General features: G+C 41.8%; 1 protein-coding gene across 6 annotated transcripts in view; it reads left to right on the top strand.

Moving 5' to 3' along the window:
- The window catches only part of Crtac1 (cartilage acidic protein 1), a 134,627-nt gene that overhangs the window by 17,522 nt on the left and 97,973 nt on the right, over positions 1-19,132 (top strand). For all 6 annotated transcript variants that reach the window (XM_046450531.2, XM_046450533.2, XM_058581192.1 and 3 more), the window contains exon 2: positions 141-340. In XM_046450531.2, the coding sequence (XP_046306487.1) occupies positions 141-340 (200 nt within the window). The remainder of the gene's footprint in view (positions 1-140; positions 341-19,132) is intronic.

Here is a 19,132-nt window from a genome sequence, read left to right as displayed (position 1 = left end):
CACACATGCTAGGCAGGAGCCCTACCACTGAGCTATAGCCGCAACAGAGAAAGGCACTTCTGGGCTGACCTGGGACTGGGTTTCCCTGGGATACTTTGGCTTCAGGATCTTCCAGTAATGTTCATGACTTTTGGTTTCAGGTGTCCGGGATGTTACTGTTCCCGCTACTGCTGTGGTTTCTGCCCCCCACTGAGGGGTCCCAGAGGACTGAACCCATGTTCACTGCAGTCACCAACTCAGTTCTACCCCCTGACTATGACAGCAACCCCACTCAGCTCAACTACGGTGTGGCGGTCACTGATGTGGACCACGATGGGGACTTCGAGATTGTTGTGGCGGGGTAAGTGCCTCCCACCCAAGGTGTGACAGATATATTAGCTGGCTTTTGCTGTGATATGGTTGTGTTACAAATAACTCCAAAACCCAGTGACTTGTGACAACACACATTCTCAGTCATCGCCCTGTGATCCTCCGCAGCTCAGCCACAGCCTGGCTGGGTTGGCCTGGGTGGGGGTTGCTGTGGCTTCGCCTTTTGCCACAGCAGGAAGTTGGAAAGGACGGCAGTGTGGATGGAGGCTGTTTGATGCAAGGGTTTTCTGGGGCTTCAAGACTCTCTCTTCCCACTATACTTATGGCTCATACAGGAATTACCTGCTTCCCGGGGGGGGGGGGCTGTAGGAGATATACATAGGAGTGGCTTAAAGATGGCAGCCAGGTATGAGGAGATGCTCAGCCTGCTTTGCACTATGTAATTTGCATAAAACTGAGAAAACAGTTGCTCATTTCAAAGAGGAGAAGATGGAAATCAAGAGGTGTTGTTAAATCTCCTTTCACCATGCCTTGGGGTCCACTGCTCTCTTCTCTCAAGAAAAAGCAACCTTGTATTATAAGAAACACGTAGACTTGGAGTTCAAATAGCTTGAGAGAGAGAGCACTAGGTGTACAACTTTCTAGTTGTATGATCTTGAGTGAGTGCCTTATTCACTGATTCAAATGCATGTTCTATAAAAACTGGGGGGAGGTAGCTGTAATGACCTGTCCTGAAATTTCAAAAGCCTATTGCACGTGACAGTGCATTGTCAATTCTGCCAATCCCCATTGGTAATTATTATTTATCGAACACTACTATGTGTCAGGTCCTGTCCATCATCTTATTTTGCATGCATTGTTTTATTCCATCGTCCTGACAACACTGTCATCCCCATTTAGAGAAGAGGAAATTGAGGTTCAGAGATAGTAAGCAGCCTGCTCTCTTGTTAAGTAAATAAATAGTAAGTGGGACGAGTCAGGACTTGAACCTTAAGGCTGCCTAACTCTTGAGCTATCAAGCTGCACTGTACCAAGCTTAGTTATCACTTCAAAAATCAGTCAATCAATAAAAACACTACAGGGGCCTCTCGGCCTCATTCTGGGAGGTCTGAGTTTTATGGAGGGACTGAACAAAGTACCAGCAGGTAACATTATTTGTAGCAGTTGCAGGTAACAGTAAAAAGCATGACCTTGGAAATGGAAGACCTGGTTTTATTTTTTTTTAAATCTTATTTATTTATTTAAGTACTAGGAATTGAACCCGGAGGCACTCTACTACTGAGCTACATCCCCAGCCCTTTTTAAATTTTATTTTGAGACAGGCCTCACTGAGTTGCTGAAGCTGGCCTCAAACTTGTGGTCTTCCTGCTTCAGCCTCTCAAGTTGCTGGGATTACTAACTTGCAAAACCCTGCCCTGCGGAAGACCCAGTTTTGATTTTAACCATACTTAACCCAATAGTTGTGAATTCATTCAACTCCGCAGACCCACTTTATTCATCTATAAGATGAGCATATTGAAATCTACCTACATACCTCACAGGGCAATCACAAGATCAGTAGTGATGATGTAGAGGACAGATACTTTATAAAGTGTATTTCTTCTTTTACTATCCATTTCTTCTATGCTGTGAAGAGGAGCAGTACTAGATTGTAGACCGAAGAAGTGTGCCATCCTATAGAACTTCCCATGAAGACCTAACCATTCTCCATTGGGACCGCCCTGCTTGGTGTCCATTAGCCACATATTGCTGTTAACCACTTGAAATATGGCTCGTGCGATCAAAGAACTGAATTATTAATCTGATTTAATTTTAGTTAAATAGCCACATTTAGATTGGACAGTTCAGTTCTGGTTTTCCAGTTGGAAAAACTAAAAAGCAGATTGTGACAGGAAAAGAGGAACTAGGAATGATGGTAGCAACCCTTTTCACCCGAGGTGAGCTGAGCAGAGTTGTGGGCTGCGCAGTTGTCCTGTGCTCTGCCCTGTGACTGCCCGATCTCTCTCTGAATCAAGGAGAAGCCCTCCTGGCCAAGTCTGTGCCCAGCCAGACTTCCAAAGCCATGTTCCACCATGCCAAAGTCTCCAGTTAAAGGACTTTGATGTCCTTCTGAAATGTTCTCGTGGGCCCTGTCTCCTGCTGTGTGACCTCAGCCTCCCCCTGGTAGACCCTGGGGACAGAAGACAGAGAACAGCAGGCAATCAACCATCCCTCTCCTCCCATGCATGCCCACCCCCAGCCCCAAGCTACTACTATGAACATGCTGTCCTTTCATCTTAGTTGATGGTAGGACCTTGTATTCCCATAAATTAATATGGAAAAAACAAGACCTTAGATGTGAACAGGTCTCCTCACCCTCGTTTCCTTTCCTCTGGAACACCTGGAAGGAGCTACAGGGCCCAGCACGTGAAAAGGCTCTCACTGTCTCCACAGGCATCTCTAATTTCAGTAAATCGTGTCCACTTATGCCACGAAGCCAGCTCTGGTTCACACAACCTGGTGCTCCCTCTCTCCAGCCACGTCAGGAGACCTTAGGATTTTTCCTGCTCCGTTGCTCACTTTTCTCCATGGGTTGCAGAGGGAGGTGCAGAAAAGGCCTGAAGAGCTGAACCTGCCCCCTACAGAAGAGCAGTAGCCTCTGGAAGCTTATTTGTCTCATTTCCTCACCATCCTGCCCCTTTCCCTGGCATCTCTCTGGCTGCACCACCCTCCTCATGATTCATCTTTCAGCTGCAAAGAACCGATCTATCAGAGAAGGTCTTGTCCCCAGGCTGGTCCTGGCCTAGGTCTCTTTGGGAAGAAGCAGAACCATTTGACCATAGAATTTTTGGTGTCTCCTTGTCCTTTCCAGGGCAAAGATGATGCGCTATTCACGTGCCCCCACCCCGAAACCATATGCTGAGGTCAGTCGCAGAGCAAATGTGACTTCAAGTGTGGGTCTCCATCCCACCCATCCGCTGATGTGCAGGGGCTTGCTCCCACATTTCCTGCAATTTCTTTCTTTCTAAGCACTGGGCGTGCGTTTCATCTTCCTCTTCAATGAAGTCCTTTTCTCCTCCTCTTCCAAGGCACTCAAGACATTTGCTTTTGTGTCCTCTGAGGTGGAGAAGCTAGATCATCATTTGTACTGAACTTAGAGTAGATACCTAACCCTTGTCTAGCTTGCTGCTTCCTGTGGGTCCTGTAGGACTTTGGAGTAGTCCTCTGGAAATAAGAACCAGAACAAGCAGCACTTGATTGTGGGTGAGACCTGGAGAAAGACCCCAGTCTTTCCTCCCAGGGAAGGGCTTGTGACAGGCAGCCTCTGTCTGAGGAAGCTTGAGCTGCTGGCTGTTATTCTGAAAGATGGCATTCGTTGCTCGTCCTCAGCAAAGGATAAGAGTTACGCAGAGGACAGGATGGCGAAATCAGGCAGCCTCCCAGCCCCAGGTCAGAGTTTCTTTGTGGCTGTTGTGAAGCATTGTGAATTCTCAGAGCATCAGACAGACACGTTCTAATTTAAGTACCAAAATACATTCCAAAGGCAAATATAACTTTTTATTATCTCCAGCTTAGGATGATTTGTCACTGTCTCCTCCTTGGGGCTGGATAACCAAGAGTTGACTATACAGACATATTTAAATCAGGACCTTGGGAGGTCATTTGTCCCACCCCTTGCCTTCCAGTAAAGCCACACCTAAAGTATTTGGAAGCTCCATTTACAGAGAGCCATCCAAGGAAATGTGTGCAATCATTTTGCAATCCAGCTCAATAGTTACTTATGTCAAAAACTGATTTGACTCATCTGAATCCCTCATATTAGAGCTTAATCGGCCATTTCTTTTAGCTTTTGTTTTGCTATTGCCTTTGAAGATAAAAACCAAGTGGTTACCATCCTTTCAAATAATGACAGCTAGGATCACTGCCCTGCCTTTCAGCCCACATGGACTCCTTGGCAACATTTCCGATTTTGACTCTCATTCTTGTTTCTTTCACCCTACACCCATATTTAACCCTGTGTCTTTCTCTGATTGTAGATTCTGTTTAAGAATCATGCAGCAGGAGTTGAAATTTTTTAAAAAAAATGAATTTGAATGCCTTTCTCTGGAGCACCTGCTGTCTTGCTCATGACAGGCCCACCTTCTATTATCTTATGGATCTTTCCATTACCTGGCCCCCTGAAGTCACTTACCTTTGCAACCCCTGGGATAATGGCCAGCTCTTCAGTTTATAAGGCGGCTAGTACTTGAACTTGTCTTGGATTGGTTGACCTTGAGTCACTGTGTCTGACTCAAGCCCTGTTGCTTTGAGTATTTACTCTTTGAATAGGTTTGTTTTGTTTTGCTTTTTTTTTTTTTTTTTTTGGTATTCTCGTTCTGTATATTGACGGCATTGATTTTGAGCATGTTGCGGTGGGTTTGTGTTGTGTTTCGGATTCTTGAGTTAATTGTGATGGAAGGCGTGTTCGTGCCTCTGACTCTGGGAGGAGCAGAAAATGACCGCCCTTTGTTCTGCGGGGAAGGGGGAGGGAACGGGCCGGCTCGCTCTGCTCCTCCGCCACAGCTGGGCGAGTGCCTCCGCATTTGGAGGGCTTATCTGTTAAGCGGCAGGTGCATGATTGCGGTCTGTGTACAGCCGCCTCCCCGCGGGGTGAGGGTTGGATTTGATCACCCCCAGAGACGGCCACGCACGCACGAACCACTGAGGATCTTCAGGAACGGTTCCCCGGGTAAATGGAAAGCCCGGTGGCCTCCCTTTTTCTCAGTGGAACTCAACACCAATCTACAGCCTCACAGTCTCACCGAGTCTGGAAAGGAATTCCTGTTGGTGTCAATTTTGTACAATTCCTACAGAGCAGCTTTGTTTCCCGGGATATCCCCGGAGGTCTGAGATAACCCCCCTGCCCTCTCAGTCTCCACCAGGCGTCTGCTCAAATGGAAAGAGGGTAGTGGTTGTAAAGTTTAAATCACGATTTAGATCGGTTTTTCTACACAAAGAGCATTCATTTGATAAAACCTTAACGCATTCTTCACACTTGGAAGGGTTTCATTTAAAGGGATGTTACATATTGTGAAGCAGGGCTTTTTTTTTCCCCCTTCCTAATTTTGCAATTATGTCAGGAAACTTTTTTAATTTACTAAAGTTAATTGAATTGTTTAAAAGGCAAACTGTATTCAATTACCAGATTAATCATGATCATATAGGAGATATTTTGCCATTAAAATAATAAGAACAATGTTAAGGAACAGGATATTTATCTATTATTTAACTAAGACAGCATTTGTACATGTTATCATAACTATAGACACATGTAGTATATATTCTCACGCATACATATGATGTATAGATAGGTATATATATAGGTATATATGTATATATAGGTGTAAATATGTATACAAATGTATTTAGGTATACTATGTATATACATACATATGCTTTCAATAAATGGGAATAAATATTTTTGAACTTTTAGTTCTATTGTTTTATAAAAGAAAGAATAGATTTGATCATCAATTTTGACATTATCTTAAAATGTTAGATTGCTTCAGTTTTTCTTTTTTTAAACTTAAAACCTATTTTACTTTTAATTACACTTAATTATACAAAACTTACTGCAAAAGTATATATATCTCACACAATATAGATGGAGGTAAAAATCTACCTTTCCCATCCTGGGACCCCCTACTCCAATTCCATCCCAGACCCCTCTTGGAAGAATAATTATTTTCAGTTTGGTATTTATGGTTCCAGAAATAGATAAAGATAGAGAGAGAGGGATTCTGTTACATAAATTTCCATGATATTCATATATAGTACCCATAGATAACAAGATATGTAATTTTTTGGAGGAATCACACTGATACATATTATTTCATTTGTTTCTCACTGTTTAATATGTCCAAGCATATTGATCAAGCTTTTTTTTTTTGCCATTGCTCAGTGTGGATATACTGTATATATTTTGCTGTTTCTCAAGTGAGTGGCATGTAAGCAGTTTCTAATCTGTGACCACTGCAAACAATGCTGCACTGATTGCACAGCCTTGCACACACACACACACACACACACACCAATTTTCCTCTAGGATAGAGACCAATAAGTGGAAATGCTGGATCAAGGATATGTATGTTTTCAGTCTTAATAGGGTATCACCAAATTGTTTTCAATTTCAATCTTTTTCTATTGATTCAGAGACTAAAAATAAAAGATCGGTTTGGGGATTATTTGATTCAATGGCTGTTTCAGCACCTACTGTGTGTACAGCTACGTATGTTCCAGGGTCTGAACTTTATCAATTTAGATTTAACAGTGCCAAGAAGGAAAAGAAGAGGCTATTCTCCATCTGCAAAAGAAGCTGCTGATGTTAAAAACTGAATCCAGGAACTTCAATACTTTCTAATTCAAACTGCAAAAAGGACTTCCTCTAAAGCCTCCTCTGCAAAAATATGTTTCTTAAATGGGTCACCCTTAACCCTGAGATTCATTGTCATCGGTATCATGGAAAAAAAGATTGCAGGTACCAATTCTTCTGCTGTGGTTCAGCATAGACTGCCCCTGAGTTTGAATACTAACAAGACAAAAGTTGGAACAGAAGCCAAGGCTTATTAACCCATTCTTAAAACGTTCCTAAAAAGGTCACTCAGCAGTGCATGGCGGGCTTACCAGAGATGTCTCATTGCTGCTTGGATACCTCTTTCCTCTCAGCCCTGGTCAGTCCTAAGCAAGGGCCAAAAATGCTGCCTCTGTCCTCTTCCCCTAAATTAGATTTCCCTGGCCAGCTCAAAGGTCTGAGGCCCTGTGTCTCTATTACCCCAGGTATGGTAAGTAGAATAATGGCTGCCCAAAGACATCCACCTCCTAATTCCTAGAACCCAGGAATATGTTATTTTACTTGGCAGAGGAGACTTAGTAGATAATAATCAAGTTAATGACTCTGAGAGGCGGAGTTTATCCTGGATTATCTGAGTGGGCCCTGTGTAATCACAGGGTCCTTTAAAGTGGAAAAAGAGAGACAGAAGAGGAGGCGAGGGAGATTCCTTGTGAGGACTCACCTCTCCCTTCCTGGCATGGAAGATGGAGAGAGGAGCTGAGCGCGGAGGAATGTGGGGGCCTCTAGAGGCTGGAAGAGGTAAGGAGGAGATTTACCTCAGAGTCTCCAAAAGGGAGTGCAGCCCTGCCAAAATTGGTTTCAGTCCAGTGTGACCAATGTCAGCCTCCTAACACAGAGAACTGCAAGATAATCAATTTGTACTGTTTTAAACCATTTAGTTTGTGGTGATTTTTCATAGCCACCGTAGGAAACAAATATAATAGGTGAAAGGTGAAGGTTTTGGTGTCATTTTTCAGAAAGGTGACGACCGTTACCTCAGAGAATTTTAACAGCATTATTTTTATAATTTCACAATGATAAAATGCACTTCACCAACAAATGTATTTTTTTAAAGTCAGTGTCAACCCCCTGTCATAGGAACATGTGCAGATTTGAAAAGGATTCCTAAAAGCACACTTTGTTCATTGCTGACCCTCCAAATTAATTTACCCTGCAACTCACTTTGACATCCAGTTCTATGGGTGGTTGGAGCTGGGGAGAGATCTCATTGTCCTTGGTAGGACAAATACAACCAAACTGGGTGAGGTCCTAACTGACCCATGCCACCCCATAGATGCAGGCATTCTTGGAGGTCAGAGGTCAGAGATCAGAGGTCACAGGTAGTCCAGAGGGCTTCTGGCTATGCATCACAAAGACCTGGAAGAGGGTATTTGGATGGCCTCAGAAGGACAGGTAGCTCAAGAATGTTTACCAAGGGACAAAGGCCTCTCTAGGTTAAAGATTGTATTAGGCTTATTTGTTGTCATTTGTTTGTTTTTACGATTATTTTTTTAAAGGCATTTTAACAACAACAAAAAAAAAATCCTGATTTTCATTGAAAAAAGGGAAGAGTTTTTATAAAAAGCCATTCAAAAATAGTAATATAATTAAGACACTAAAATTGCCTCTGCTGAAAACAGCAAAGCTACTTTTAGTAATCTGAATTTTTCATCCATTCAGAAAGTAGATGTGTGTGCTGTCTCCCACCACTCCCCTCAAAGCCTCTCTTCTCCCCATTTTCTGAGTGATGGGCTGGGAAGAGGCCTTCTTGGTCCCACGGGATCTGCTGCAGGCCTCAGAGTCCCAGCCCAGGCAGGGGAGTGCTGAAGCTAGCCCTCCACAGCCCTGCCTCTGGGCCTCCTGCTTCTGCCCTTCAGAACATACTCAGCTTCCACTCCCAGAATCACCTTGGCTCCGGGGCGGGTCTGACCCCAGCCTCCCTCTCCTGTGCTTTTCTCTTCTCCTCCACACTCCTGCTGACCTGAGAGCAGGTGGTTTTCCCACTTCCTTACAAGGATGCTATGGCTCTGTCTTAATTTTTCCCTCTGAGGAAGAGGTTATTTTTGAGGTACATGTATCTAGAAAAAACACAAAAGGATATGAAGAAGCTGAAAGCAAACATTTCTGCTTCCAAAATTTGCCCTGATCTCCCTGGGTGATGTTCACCTTTGTGGACTCAAGGTTTAAAGGGGTAGAGAGCAGAAGTAACAGGTGTCAGGTATTTTACTCACATCTTCTCATTTTAACCATCGCGGCAGTCCCCAGGATATGCTACATTTCATTGATCCTAAATTGCGAATATTTTTACATTTTAATATCTTTAAAATGAGAAGTGACGTCCACTTGGCAGTTTGCATTAAGTTGGCAGTTTCCTTTCCTAGAGGTGTGTAAAATATGCCGAATCTCATCACCAATGATGCCTTAGCATAGATAAAAAAACAAAAAAACAAAAAAACATTGTACATAATGCTGTCCCTACTTTGCAGATGAGGAAACTGAGACCCAGAAATCTGTTTAGGGTCCTTGAGATGGTAAATGGTGGAAATACTATTCTGAATATGCCCATTCAATTAATTGTTTTTGTGTTGTTCCAATCATAATCTTTATTACTTTTTTTTCCTCTTTGGCTTTTTAATAACTGAGAAGCTTTTTTGTAATCTCCTCACTATGATGATCCATTTCTTCCTGTTGATTCTGTCGATTTTTGTGTTACATATTTTGAGGCTAATTTATTTGGAGCAATGTCACCATTTTTGTGTCTCCCTGATGAGTGGATCTAGTATCATTATGCAGCAAACTCACCCATCCCTAAATATTCTTTGTCCACTATTATTAGAGTGGTTTTGCCTTTGGGGTTAGTATTTGCCAGGTACGATAGTTTGGATTTAAAATGTTCCCCACAAGCCCACGTGTTAAGGGTTCTGTCCCCAGTTGGGCACTCTGGGGAGGTGGTGGAAGATTCAGGAGGAGGGGCCCAGGAGGGAGTCTTCCAGTCACTGGGGGTGTGCCCTCTGAGGGAAGTGGGACCCCAACTGCTTCTTCTTCCTCTCCTTTTTTCATGTCCTGGCTATGGGGTGAGTGTCCCCTGTCGTGTGCTTCCACTGTGATAGGCTGGTCACCCCAGGCTCAGAAGTGACAGGCTAACCAGTCATGGACTGGAACCTCCAAAACTGTGAGCCCAAATAAACCTTTTCTCCTATAAGTCGATTATCTCAGGTATTTGTTCTAGTGACAGAAAGCTGGCAGCATACCAAGTCTATCTTTTTTCATGCATTCACATTGAGCTTTTCAAAGTGAATTTTTTTTATGTGCCGCATACATGTGGTTGAAATTTTTTCAACGGTTTGATCATGTCTTTCCTTTTGCTGAATTTGGTCAGCTTCCATTTAATGAGAACTTGGCTATGTTAGAGTTTTTATTATTTTTTTTCCAATCCACATTTTTATTGTTTCTTTTCTTTTCCTTTCTTACTTTTTAAAAAGTTAATTGAAGGGCTTTTTTTGAGGAAAGTTCTTGTTTTTTAAGTCTAATTTTTTGCCAGTATTGATTTGGGGTTTATGCCCTCTACATCTGTTCTTTTTGCGGTTTACTTTGAACTTTTATGATAACACTTTAACTTTTAAAACTCTAAAATTATCTTCACCCCCTTCTACAATATTACAAGCAAGGACTTTAGTACATTTTAACTCTGAATACTTCTTTTGGCATACATACAGTATTTTAAAATTCTTCCCTTTGTTAACCCTACTAGTTATGATTATTGTTGATGTTGTTATTATTTCTATTATATAAAGACTCTGTTTTAGGGCTGGGGATGTGGCTCAGAGGTAGAGCACTCGCCTAGCAAGTGCGAGGATCCGGGTTTGATCCTCAACACCACATAAAAATAAATAAATAAAACAAAGTTATAAGGATATTATAAAAAAGACTATTTTATATTTGCATCAATTTTTACCATTTATTTGTTCATCATTCGTTCCTGTATCTCAGAAATACCTTCTGTAATCTTGTTTCTTCTTCTTCTTTGGATGTTATTTTACTGAATGCTGGATGATAGTAAACTCTCAGTTTTTATTAAATAAAAAAAAATATCTATTATATCTCCATTCTTGAAAGATCATTTTACTGTCTTCAAAATTTTATGTTGATAGTTACCCACTGTCCTTTGGCTGATGTTGTTGCTTTTGATGTGCCTATTACTGGTAATGGCATTCCTTTATAGATGATCCATTTCTTGTCTCTTTTTCATTTTTTTTGCATTTTTTATTTCCACCCATATATATAGATACGAATCTCTCTCTGTCTCTCTCTCTCTCTCAACTCAGCTTGTACTTTCTGCATCTGAGGATTCATGTCTCTCATCAGATCTGAATAGTTGTCAAGTCATCATCTTTTTAAATTTCTTCCCTTCCTTTACTCTCTTCTGGGATTATACTCAGACATGTCAGGATTTCTCATTTCAGCTTCCACATCTCTTAACCTTTCTCATATTATTTCATCTCCTGTCTCTCTACTCTGCCATATTCAGAATAATTTTCCAGCTGTATCTTCCAGTTTCCTGATTCTTTATTCAATTGCATCTAAACTACTCAGTTTTTATTTTGAAAACTGTTTTTCATTCCTAGGAGTTTCGTGTGGTCATTTCCCACCCCCCCAGATATTCTTAATAATTTTTGATAGTATTTTATTGCTTATTCACTTATTGTGATTTCCTGCGTTTTTTTTTTCTTTAAACATTTCTCAATCATTACATTCTGTATTTGGTGATTCTAATATCTTCATTACTTGGGGGTTAAACATGTTCTTCGTTAGGTTTCTTTACTGCTTATTTGGAGTGGTTTGACTCCTTATGTTTGTTTGATCTTGAAATGTGGGAGTTATACAGGCCTAAATTGAAGATAATTCTTACCAGAGAGAGTTTGTATCCACCTCTAGTGAGGGCCAGGGATCCTGCTATGTTGGAAACACTGTAGCTCTTTCCAAGGGTCCTGGCTTACTGTAGGATTCTGGGGTTCGGTGTTCTCATCTTACTGCCAGCTCAAGGGTTAATAATACTCTTTGGAGTGATCTTGGCTCCTCTTTCCCATTGATTTACCACTCACTGCTGCTAGATCTAATTTTGTTTTACTTTTCTGTAGGTATGGTGCTTCTTGGAGATTTCCTTTAACTTTGTGAGCCCAGCAATAAATTAAAAATATGTTTTATCTGAAATTTACATGTTCTACAATAGTAGGATTCTTGGGAGGTCTGCTTACAAATAGAAACAGAAATCACCTGACACAGGATCCCCAAAGCGTATGTTCTTTCTATTATCAAGAAGACATGGGGTTACGAACAATTAAAGGAAGTGATATTTATGAGAACCTCTCCCTTAGCTGTTCAGAGATGCTTAAAATAATTTCTTACAAAATAGAGTGGTGCTCATCGGTTACTCCAGCAGCTCAGGTGTCTGAGGCAAGAGGATCACAAGTTCAAAGCCAGCTTCAGCAATGGTGAGGCGCTAAGCAATTCAATGAGACCCTGACTCTAATTAAAAATACAAAATAGGGCTGGGGATGTGGCTTAGTGTTTGAGTTCAATCCCTGGAAAAATAACAATAATAATTTCTTACAAAATAGAGCTCTACAGTAGGGGAGACTTAAGCATGAGATAGACATGGAAGTGTGATTTTGTATGTGTGTGTGTGTGTGTGTGTGTGTGTGTGTAGAAGCATGTGCAGTAAGGGGCATTTTCATGAAGACAGGCAAGACCCTCCGATGGGGCCTCTCTGGAGGAACATGGGACAGTCAAGATCAGAGTCTATTGCCAGTATAAATTATATTATTCAACATCACTGGCATTTGATTTTGCCACCCAAGGAAACATGACTATACGCATGTGACTATGCAAATCCTCTTCCCATGTTGTTTATAGAATGCTTATAACCATATGAGGTCATGGACTCAGGACCTTTTGACGTGTGCTGGGGTTGTAGTTACTCTGTATGCTGTCCATGAGTCAAAAGGCTGAGCATTTCCACAGCTGGGAGCTCTCCTGGAGAGCAGCTTTGCCTTGGTGGGCTCCTTGCACAGGGTTCCGTGGCAGGATCTGATGTTTAGGCCTCCACAGAACCTTTATTCCTTTTTTAGGGAAGAATACTTCTCCTTTGGAGAATGTGGGGTTGCCAATCAAAGTAACCCTTTGGCAACTGGAGATTATTCTAGGGTTCCCTGTGACTTAGGATTCTTTTAATCTGAGTATTCTTTCTTTGAATCTAAGAAGGAAAGCTCTTCCTTTGTAGATCTTCATTTGTAAGGGTTCACAGCTACCAGCTGCCCTGTCACTTGATTCATGGAGGAACCTGAAAGAATGAAGATGACACTCAGTATCCTGGGGGCATCAGGCATGGTTCTTGCTCCCGAGGTCCCCAGACCTATGGGTCTCCTGCAGTTCTCATTCAGATCTGAAATACCTTTGCATACCCCCAATAATTCCTCCTCCCCTTCCTTTTCCTCTAGGGCTCCTTTTCTCATCTGATACCAAAACTCATGGTAAAAATCAGACATAGGCATCCCCTTTCTGAGCCACAGCAAGTCCCTTATCTGGTGCTATGTTGCAGACCAAAGCATGATCCAGTCCCAAAGGAGATCCTGGAGCTATCTAGTCTGAGGACAGATTCTTAAGAATATATATAAGAGCACTTGATAATCTGTTATTAATATTAACCTGTTTCTGAAAGACATTTTGCTCACCAGATCAAATTTTTTTAAAAAAGTCAACCCAAGAACTATCACAATGTTATTCAATTAAGCAGTAGACATTCTGCATACATTATGATATATTCTTATCAATAATTCTTTTTAATATTTCTCCTCTCGCATTAGATGGCAGACACCTAAAGGCAAGAATTTTCTCATTTTCATCTGTGTATCTACAGTGCCTAGCACATAGTCAGTGTTCAATGAAATGAAATAGGCAGGGATCTTATGGATGGATGGAAGCTCTTAGGTAAGAGAACTAATAAAAATAATAAACATTAACTACACTCAGAAGTGATTGATTCAAGGACCTTAACCTTGAGAGCAACATCAATCAATTCAGTAAGCAAATTCTATGCCTCCCTACCTTGTGCACAGCTGTGTGCTCAGGGTTTGGGCAGATACAAGAATCGGATCCCTTCCTTCAAGCCATCTTGGTTATGTGACAGATAAGACGTGTAGGAAAACCACAGAGCAGAATGCTGTATGTGCTTCAGAGAAAATACTTATCTGGGAGGCTGAGGCAGGAGGATCATGAGTTCAAAGCCAGTCTCAGCAAAAGCAAGGCGCTAAGCAACTCAATGAGACTCAGTCTCTAAATAAAATACAAAATAGGGCTGGGGATGTGGCTCAGTGGTTGAGTGCCCCTGAGTTCAATCCCCAGTACCCCACCCCGCAAAGAAAGAAAGAAAATACTTACCCATGTTCAGTACCCTTATCAGAGCTGTGTCCCCAATGAATATTCCAGTTTCTTATAAACACTAAATTTCATCTGAAGTTGTAGTAATGTGACTTTTTCTTCCCACTATGGAATTTCTCTATGATGTCTCGAGTTTGATCTTTTACAATTGCAGCCGAGGTCCCTGTGTTCATTTCCCTTTCATTAAGCCACAATAATTATTTGTTGACTGAATAGTCCTAAGGGACTGACAACATCATTGAGCCTCAGTCCTGGTTCTTCCTGGCTCCTGCCTAACAACTCAGAGAAGCAGTGCAGTTCCCCCCAATGCACCACCAACTGGTTGTACAAACAACAGCCTTGTTTCTGTTTTTAATTGAAATTTTAAAACCGTATATATTTTTCATGCACAACATGATGTTTTGAAATATGTATCCATTGTGGAATGTCTAAACTGAGCTAATTAACATATGCATTACTTCACTTGCTTATTTTTGGCGTGTGGTGAAGTCACTTAAAATCTATGCTCTTAGAGATTTTCAAGAACACAATACATTGTTAGGAACTGCAGTCATCCTGCCGTACAATAGATCTCTTGAACTTACTCCTCCTGTGTAACTAAAACTTTGTATCCTTTGACCATCATCTCCCCAGCTCCCCTCACCCCAGCACCTGGTAACCACTGTTCTAGTCTCTGCTTGTCTGAGTTTGACATTTTTAGATTCCACATAACAGTGAGATCATGCAGTATTTCAATCAGCATAAGGTCCTCAAGGTCCATTCATGTTGTCACAAATGACAGGATTTTCAGGCTGGATAATAATATTTCATTGCATCTACATCCCACATTTTCTTTATCCGTTCATTCTATTGGTGGACACTTGGGTTCATTTCTTGGGTATTGTGAGTGGCGCTGCTGTGAACATGGGCGTGCAGATGTCTCTTCAACATACTGACTTCATTTCCTTTGGATGCATACCCACTATGGGATTACTGGATCATATGGCGGTTATATTTTTAAATTTTTGAGGAACTTCCATAATGTTTTCCATAATTATACTTGTTTTTTTTAATATATATATTTTCTATCAGTAACCTGTTATCCTTATCCTTCACTCCAAGCTACAGCAAAGTATGAAAGAAGGGGGAGGAGGGAGTTAGCTAGCCATTTTCCTCCAACCTCTCCAAATAAGATGGGCCATAATTTCAGTTCTTCCAGATGTTTTCACGTTGCTCCCCTATTCTGGGAAGACGTGGCTGCATCGGGGATCCCTCTTCTAATTCCCATCAGCCATTGCTCCACGTCACAGGACAGCACCAGAGCCACAGAACAGGTCTAGAGAACCTGTCCTTTACCCTGCTGCTTCTCTACGTGCAAACCATATGCTTCCGTGAGTTAGGAGGACTTTGAAAAGTATGGCAAGTCTCATTATAAAAGTTTTCTTTCCAGACAATTCATTAACTTCAAAAGGCAAGTGCTAGTGAAATAACAGATATCTCAAAGTTTCCAAGGGCATATCTAAAATCTAAGTCAATCTTTCAAACACCTCTAACATTTCATAGGAAAATAAATCTTTAATTTAAAAGCTAAGAAGTAAAAAGAAGACAAGTTCATTCTTCGTTCAAAAATCAGGGTAGCTAAAGGAGTTTTCAAGGAACGTGATAACTTTCTTTTTTGGGGAGTTGGGGGCACCAAGGCTTGAACTCAGGGGCACTTGACCACTGAGCCATACTCTCAGCCCTATTTTGTATTTTATTTAGAGACAGGGTCTCACCGAGCTGCTTAGTGCTTCACTTTTGCTGAAGCTGGCTTTGATCTCAAGATCATCCTGCCTCAGCCTCCTGAGCCATTGGGATTTCAGGTGTGCACCACCATGCCCGGCTGAGGTGGTAACTTTCTGATGACTATCCAATAAGATATTTTCTTTTTTTAAAATATATTTTTTAGTTGTAGATGGACACACTATCTTTATTTTTATTTATTTATCCTTATGTGGTGCTGAGGATCAAACCCAGGGCCTCAAACATACAAGGCAAGCACTCTACCACGGAGCTACAACCCAGCCCTATCCAATAAGATACTTTCTAAGCCATGGTGAAGACAAAGGAGATAGGTATTCAAATTGCTTCATATAGTACTGGACATGTGCTAAGTGCTCAATTGCTAGTGTGTTGAGGGTGATTATGTGTATTTAATACCTAATACAACAGGAGGAGTTTTCCTGGACCAACCCTTATCTTAGAAACCTCTGTGTCTCTCTATCCCTTCTTCTAGCAATCAGATAATATGGCGTTATATAATTTTTTTTTGTTTCTTTAATTAGAACTATATATCCTCTGTTGTTAATTTTTAACACAGCCATTTAAACATTCTTATTCTGTGTTATCAATAGACATGCAACCGTAAAATAAGTTATCTTGAATTTTATTAGTTTCTTGTGAATCAATGCCCCCACCTAGAAGAAAGTTTATTTACCCTTATTATATTAGTCAACTCTTACTCATTCATTTAACAATATTTTGTATTAAGCTACCCTGTGCCAGGCACCTTGCTGAGCCCTGGAGGTTAGTAGTGAATGAGTACAACTCCTGCCTTCACCGAGCTCGGAGAGAATCGATATGCCTGATGAATTAAAGAAATTCTTACTTTGGGAAATAATTTTAACTTCCTTCAACCAAATCTTCCATCGGAATTCATAATTTGTAACCAGGATCATTTCTCATTCCGACTGTCCATTTTTACTTTTTAAAAAAAGGCTGATAAGAAGTGGAATGCTAAAACAAAATGGGGGTAGGAAGAAGGACATGACTTGGGCCACCCATGAATTAATCAGCTCCTGAATAATCAAGAGGTGATATATAAAATGTAAGTATCATAGTTCATGCCTTCTTAAATAATTAAACGTATTGAAGAAGGGACAAAAAGACCACATTTCAGAAGAAATTAGTAGCCTCAAGGCAGAGGGTGAGCAGAAAGGAGCTCGGAAATAGCATTTATAAGCCTTCCTATATTGTAACAAACCAAGCAGATAGCAGTAAGAGGGCGGCTGTATGGGTTCTCCTATATATTTTAAAGTAGTGAATGCCAACCTAGAGGTTACAGAGTTATTATAAGGCATCTGAGAATCTATCTAGGCATGGGAGTTTTATCAGTAGATGTGAGTATAGCTACCATTATATGGAAGTTTTTTCCTAACATTAAAAGGTATCTTCATACTTGAAAAGAGTCGAAAACCAGGGTCTTAAAATATATCCTTATGGACTGCCATGAAAATGGGATTAAAAGTAGCCAGAGAAGGGTCATTGAAAGAAGAGAGTGAGAAACTTAAGAGGAAAAGGATGAGAGAACAAAGGAATGAGAAAAGAAAAAAGAACCATACACAAGATGTAGAAGGGAAATTATGAAGTCACAAACCTGTGGAAACTAGCTCCTTCTCCGTCTAGCTTATACCCCTGGGATAGCAGCTGTATTAGGGTTTACCAACGGAATGAAAGAGAGGGAGAGAGAGAGAGAGAGAGAGAGAGAGAGAGATTGATTGGTTGATTATGGAAGCTGAGAAGTCCCACATCTGTCTATAAGTTGGGAGACCTAGGAAAGCCAGGTCTGAAGGCCTGAGAACCAGAGAAACTGATGGTGTAAATCCCAGTCCAAGGGCAGGAGAAGATAAAATGGGATGTCCCAACTCAGCAGAGAGGCAGGAAATACGGGGCGGATTCCACCTTCCCCTGCCTTTAGTTCTATGCAGGCCCTCAGTGGATGGGAAGATTTGCACCTACCCTGAGGAGGATGATCTGCTGTTCTAAATCCACAGAATCGAATGCTAATCTCATCAGGAAGTGCCTTCACAATGTTTAATCTGGGCACTTTGTGACCTACTCAAGGTGACACAAAACTAACCATCACAGCACTTAAATTAATGCACACAAAATGCTTGGGCTTGTGTTTGACACACGGAAAGTACTCAGCTGTAGCTGCCGCCACCACACCAGCATCATCACTTCTTACTGTTCCACGCTGCATCTATCTATAAGATCTTTCAGCAAAATCTGTCAGCGAAAATCTGACTGCTACTTTCTGGTCAATTATCATCTTTTAAAACTGGATTAGTCAGAACTGTGGATTGCAATAGAAACTAATTTATGGCTATACTACCCACCCCCACCCCCACCCCCACCATACACACACATACACACACACACACACACACGGCTGTAGTGGAGGTCCACAGGGGCAACTTATGTAACTCCAAGAAGACCTGATCAGCTGAGCCTTGAGAAAGCAGGCAGAGGGGCAGCAGGGGGATGTCAGGACTGGCAGGAGCCAGAGACCGAACACGGCCGGGATCCCTCTCTCTGTGCTTGTGCTTCTCATCTCTATATGTATCTCGACCTGTCAGCTTAATTATTTCAGAGTATCTTTGTGAGTCTGTTACCAAAACTGCCAGCAATCCTAGGCATAAATCTTCCCAACCCAACCACCAGAGAAAGTTCCAATTACAAGAAAAGGATTCTGGGTGGCCACATGCCCATCCCCGTGGTTCAAGGAAACTGTTCAGCCAGGGAAAAGGAAGGATTGACACCCACCACGTAAGGGGTTCTGTTCCTAGATCCAAGAAGGAAGAGCGCTCAGCGGACACTCAATCATGATGCAGCCACTCATTCAGCAAGCGTTTGTCGAGCACCTGCTGTTTGCCCAGTCCTGGATTCAGCACTAAAAACAGAGGTATACACGGTCTCTGCTCTCCTGGAGCTGCCATTCTAAGGGAGAGAGAGCAATAAACAAAGAAGCAGGGGATTTTAATGTCTGTAGAGAAACAGGGGGCACACAGTTGCTGTGTGTGCGTGCATGCCACATGCGTTGTGACACATGAACACCTTGTGGGCCAATTTCCAAGAGCCTTGGGTGGGCTCGCCTTTACCAGCCACAGGGGCCTCTGGCACAGTCCTCTTACCCCTCCTTGGTTGCCTTGGAATCCCCTGGTGAAATTATCCACTTCAACACCCATTTATCTTCCCTTCTAACCCTCAATTTCAGTCCCGTTGAAACCTATTGAGGTC

This window comes from Marmota monax, unplaced genomic scaffold, assembly GCF_021218885.2.
Source record: "Marmota monax isolate L192 unplaced genomic scaffold, Marmota_monax_Labrador192_F-V1.1 WCK01_AAM20220418_F8-fsc00004, whole genome shotgun sequence".
In the NCBI taxonomy this organism is placed as follows: Eukaryota; Metazoa; Chordata; class Mammalia; order Rodentia; family Sciuridae; genus Marmota; species Marmota monax.
This window is presented reverse-complemented; position numbering and strand designations above follow the sequence as displayed.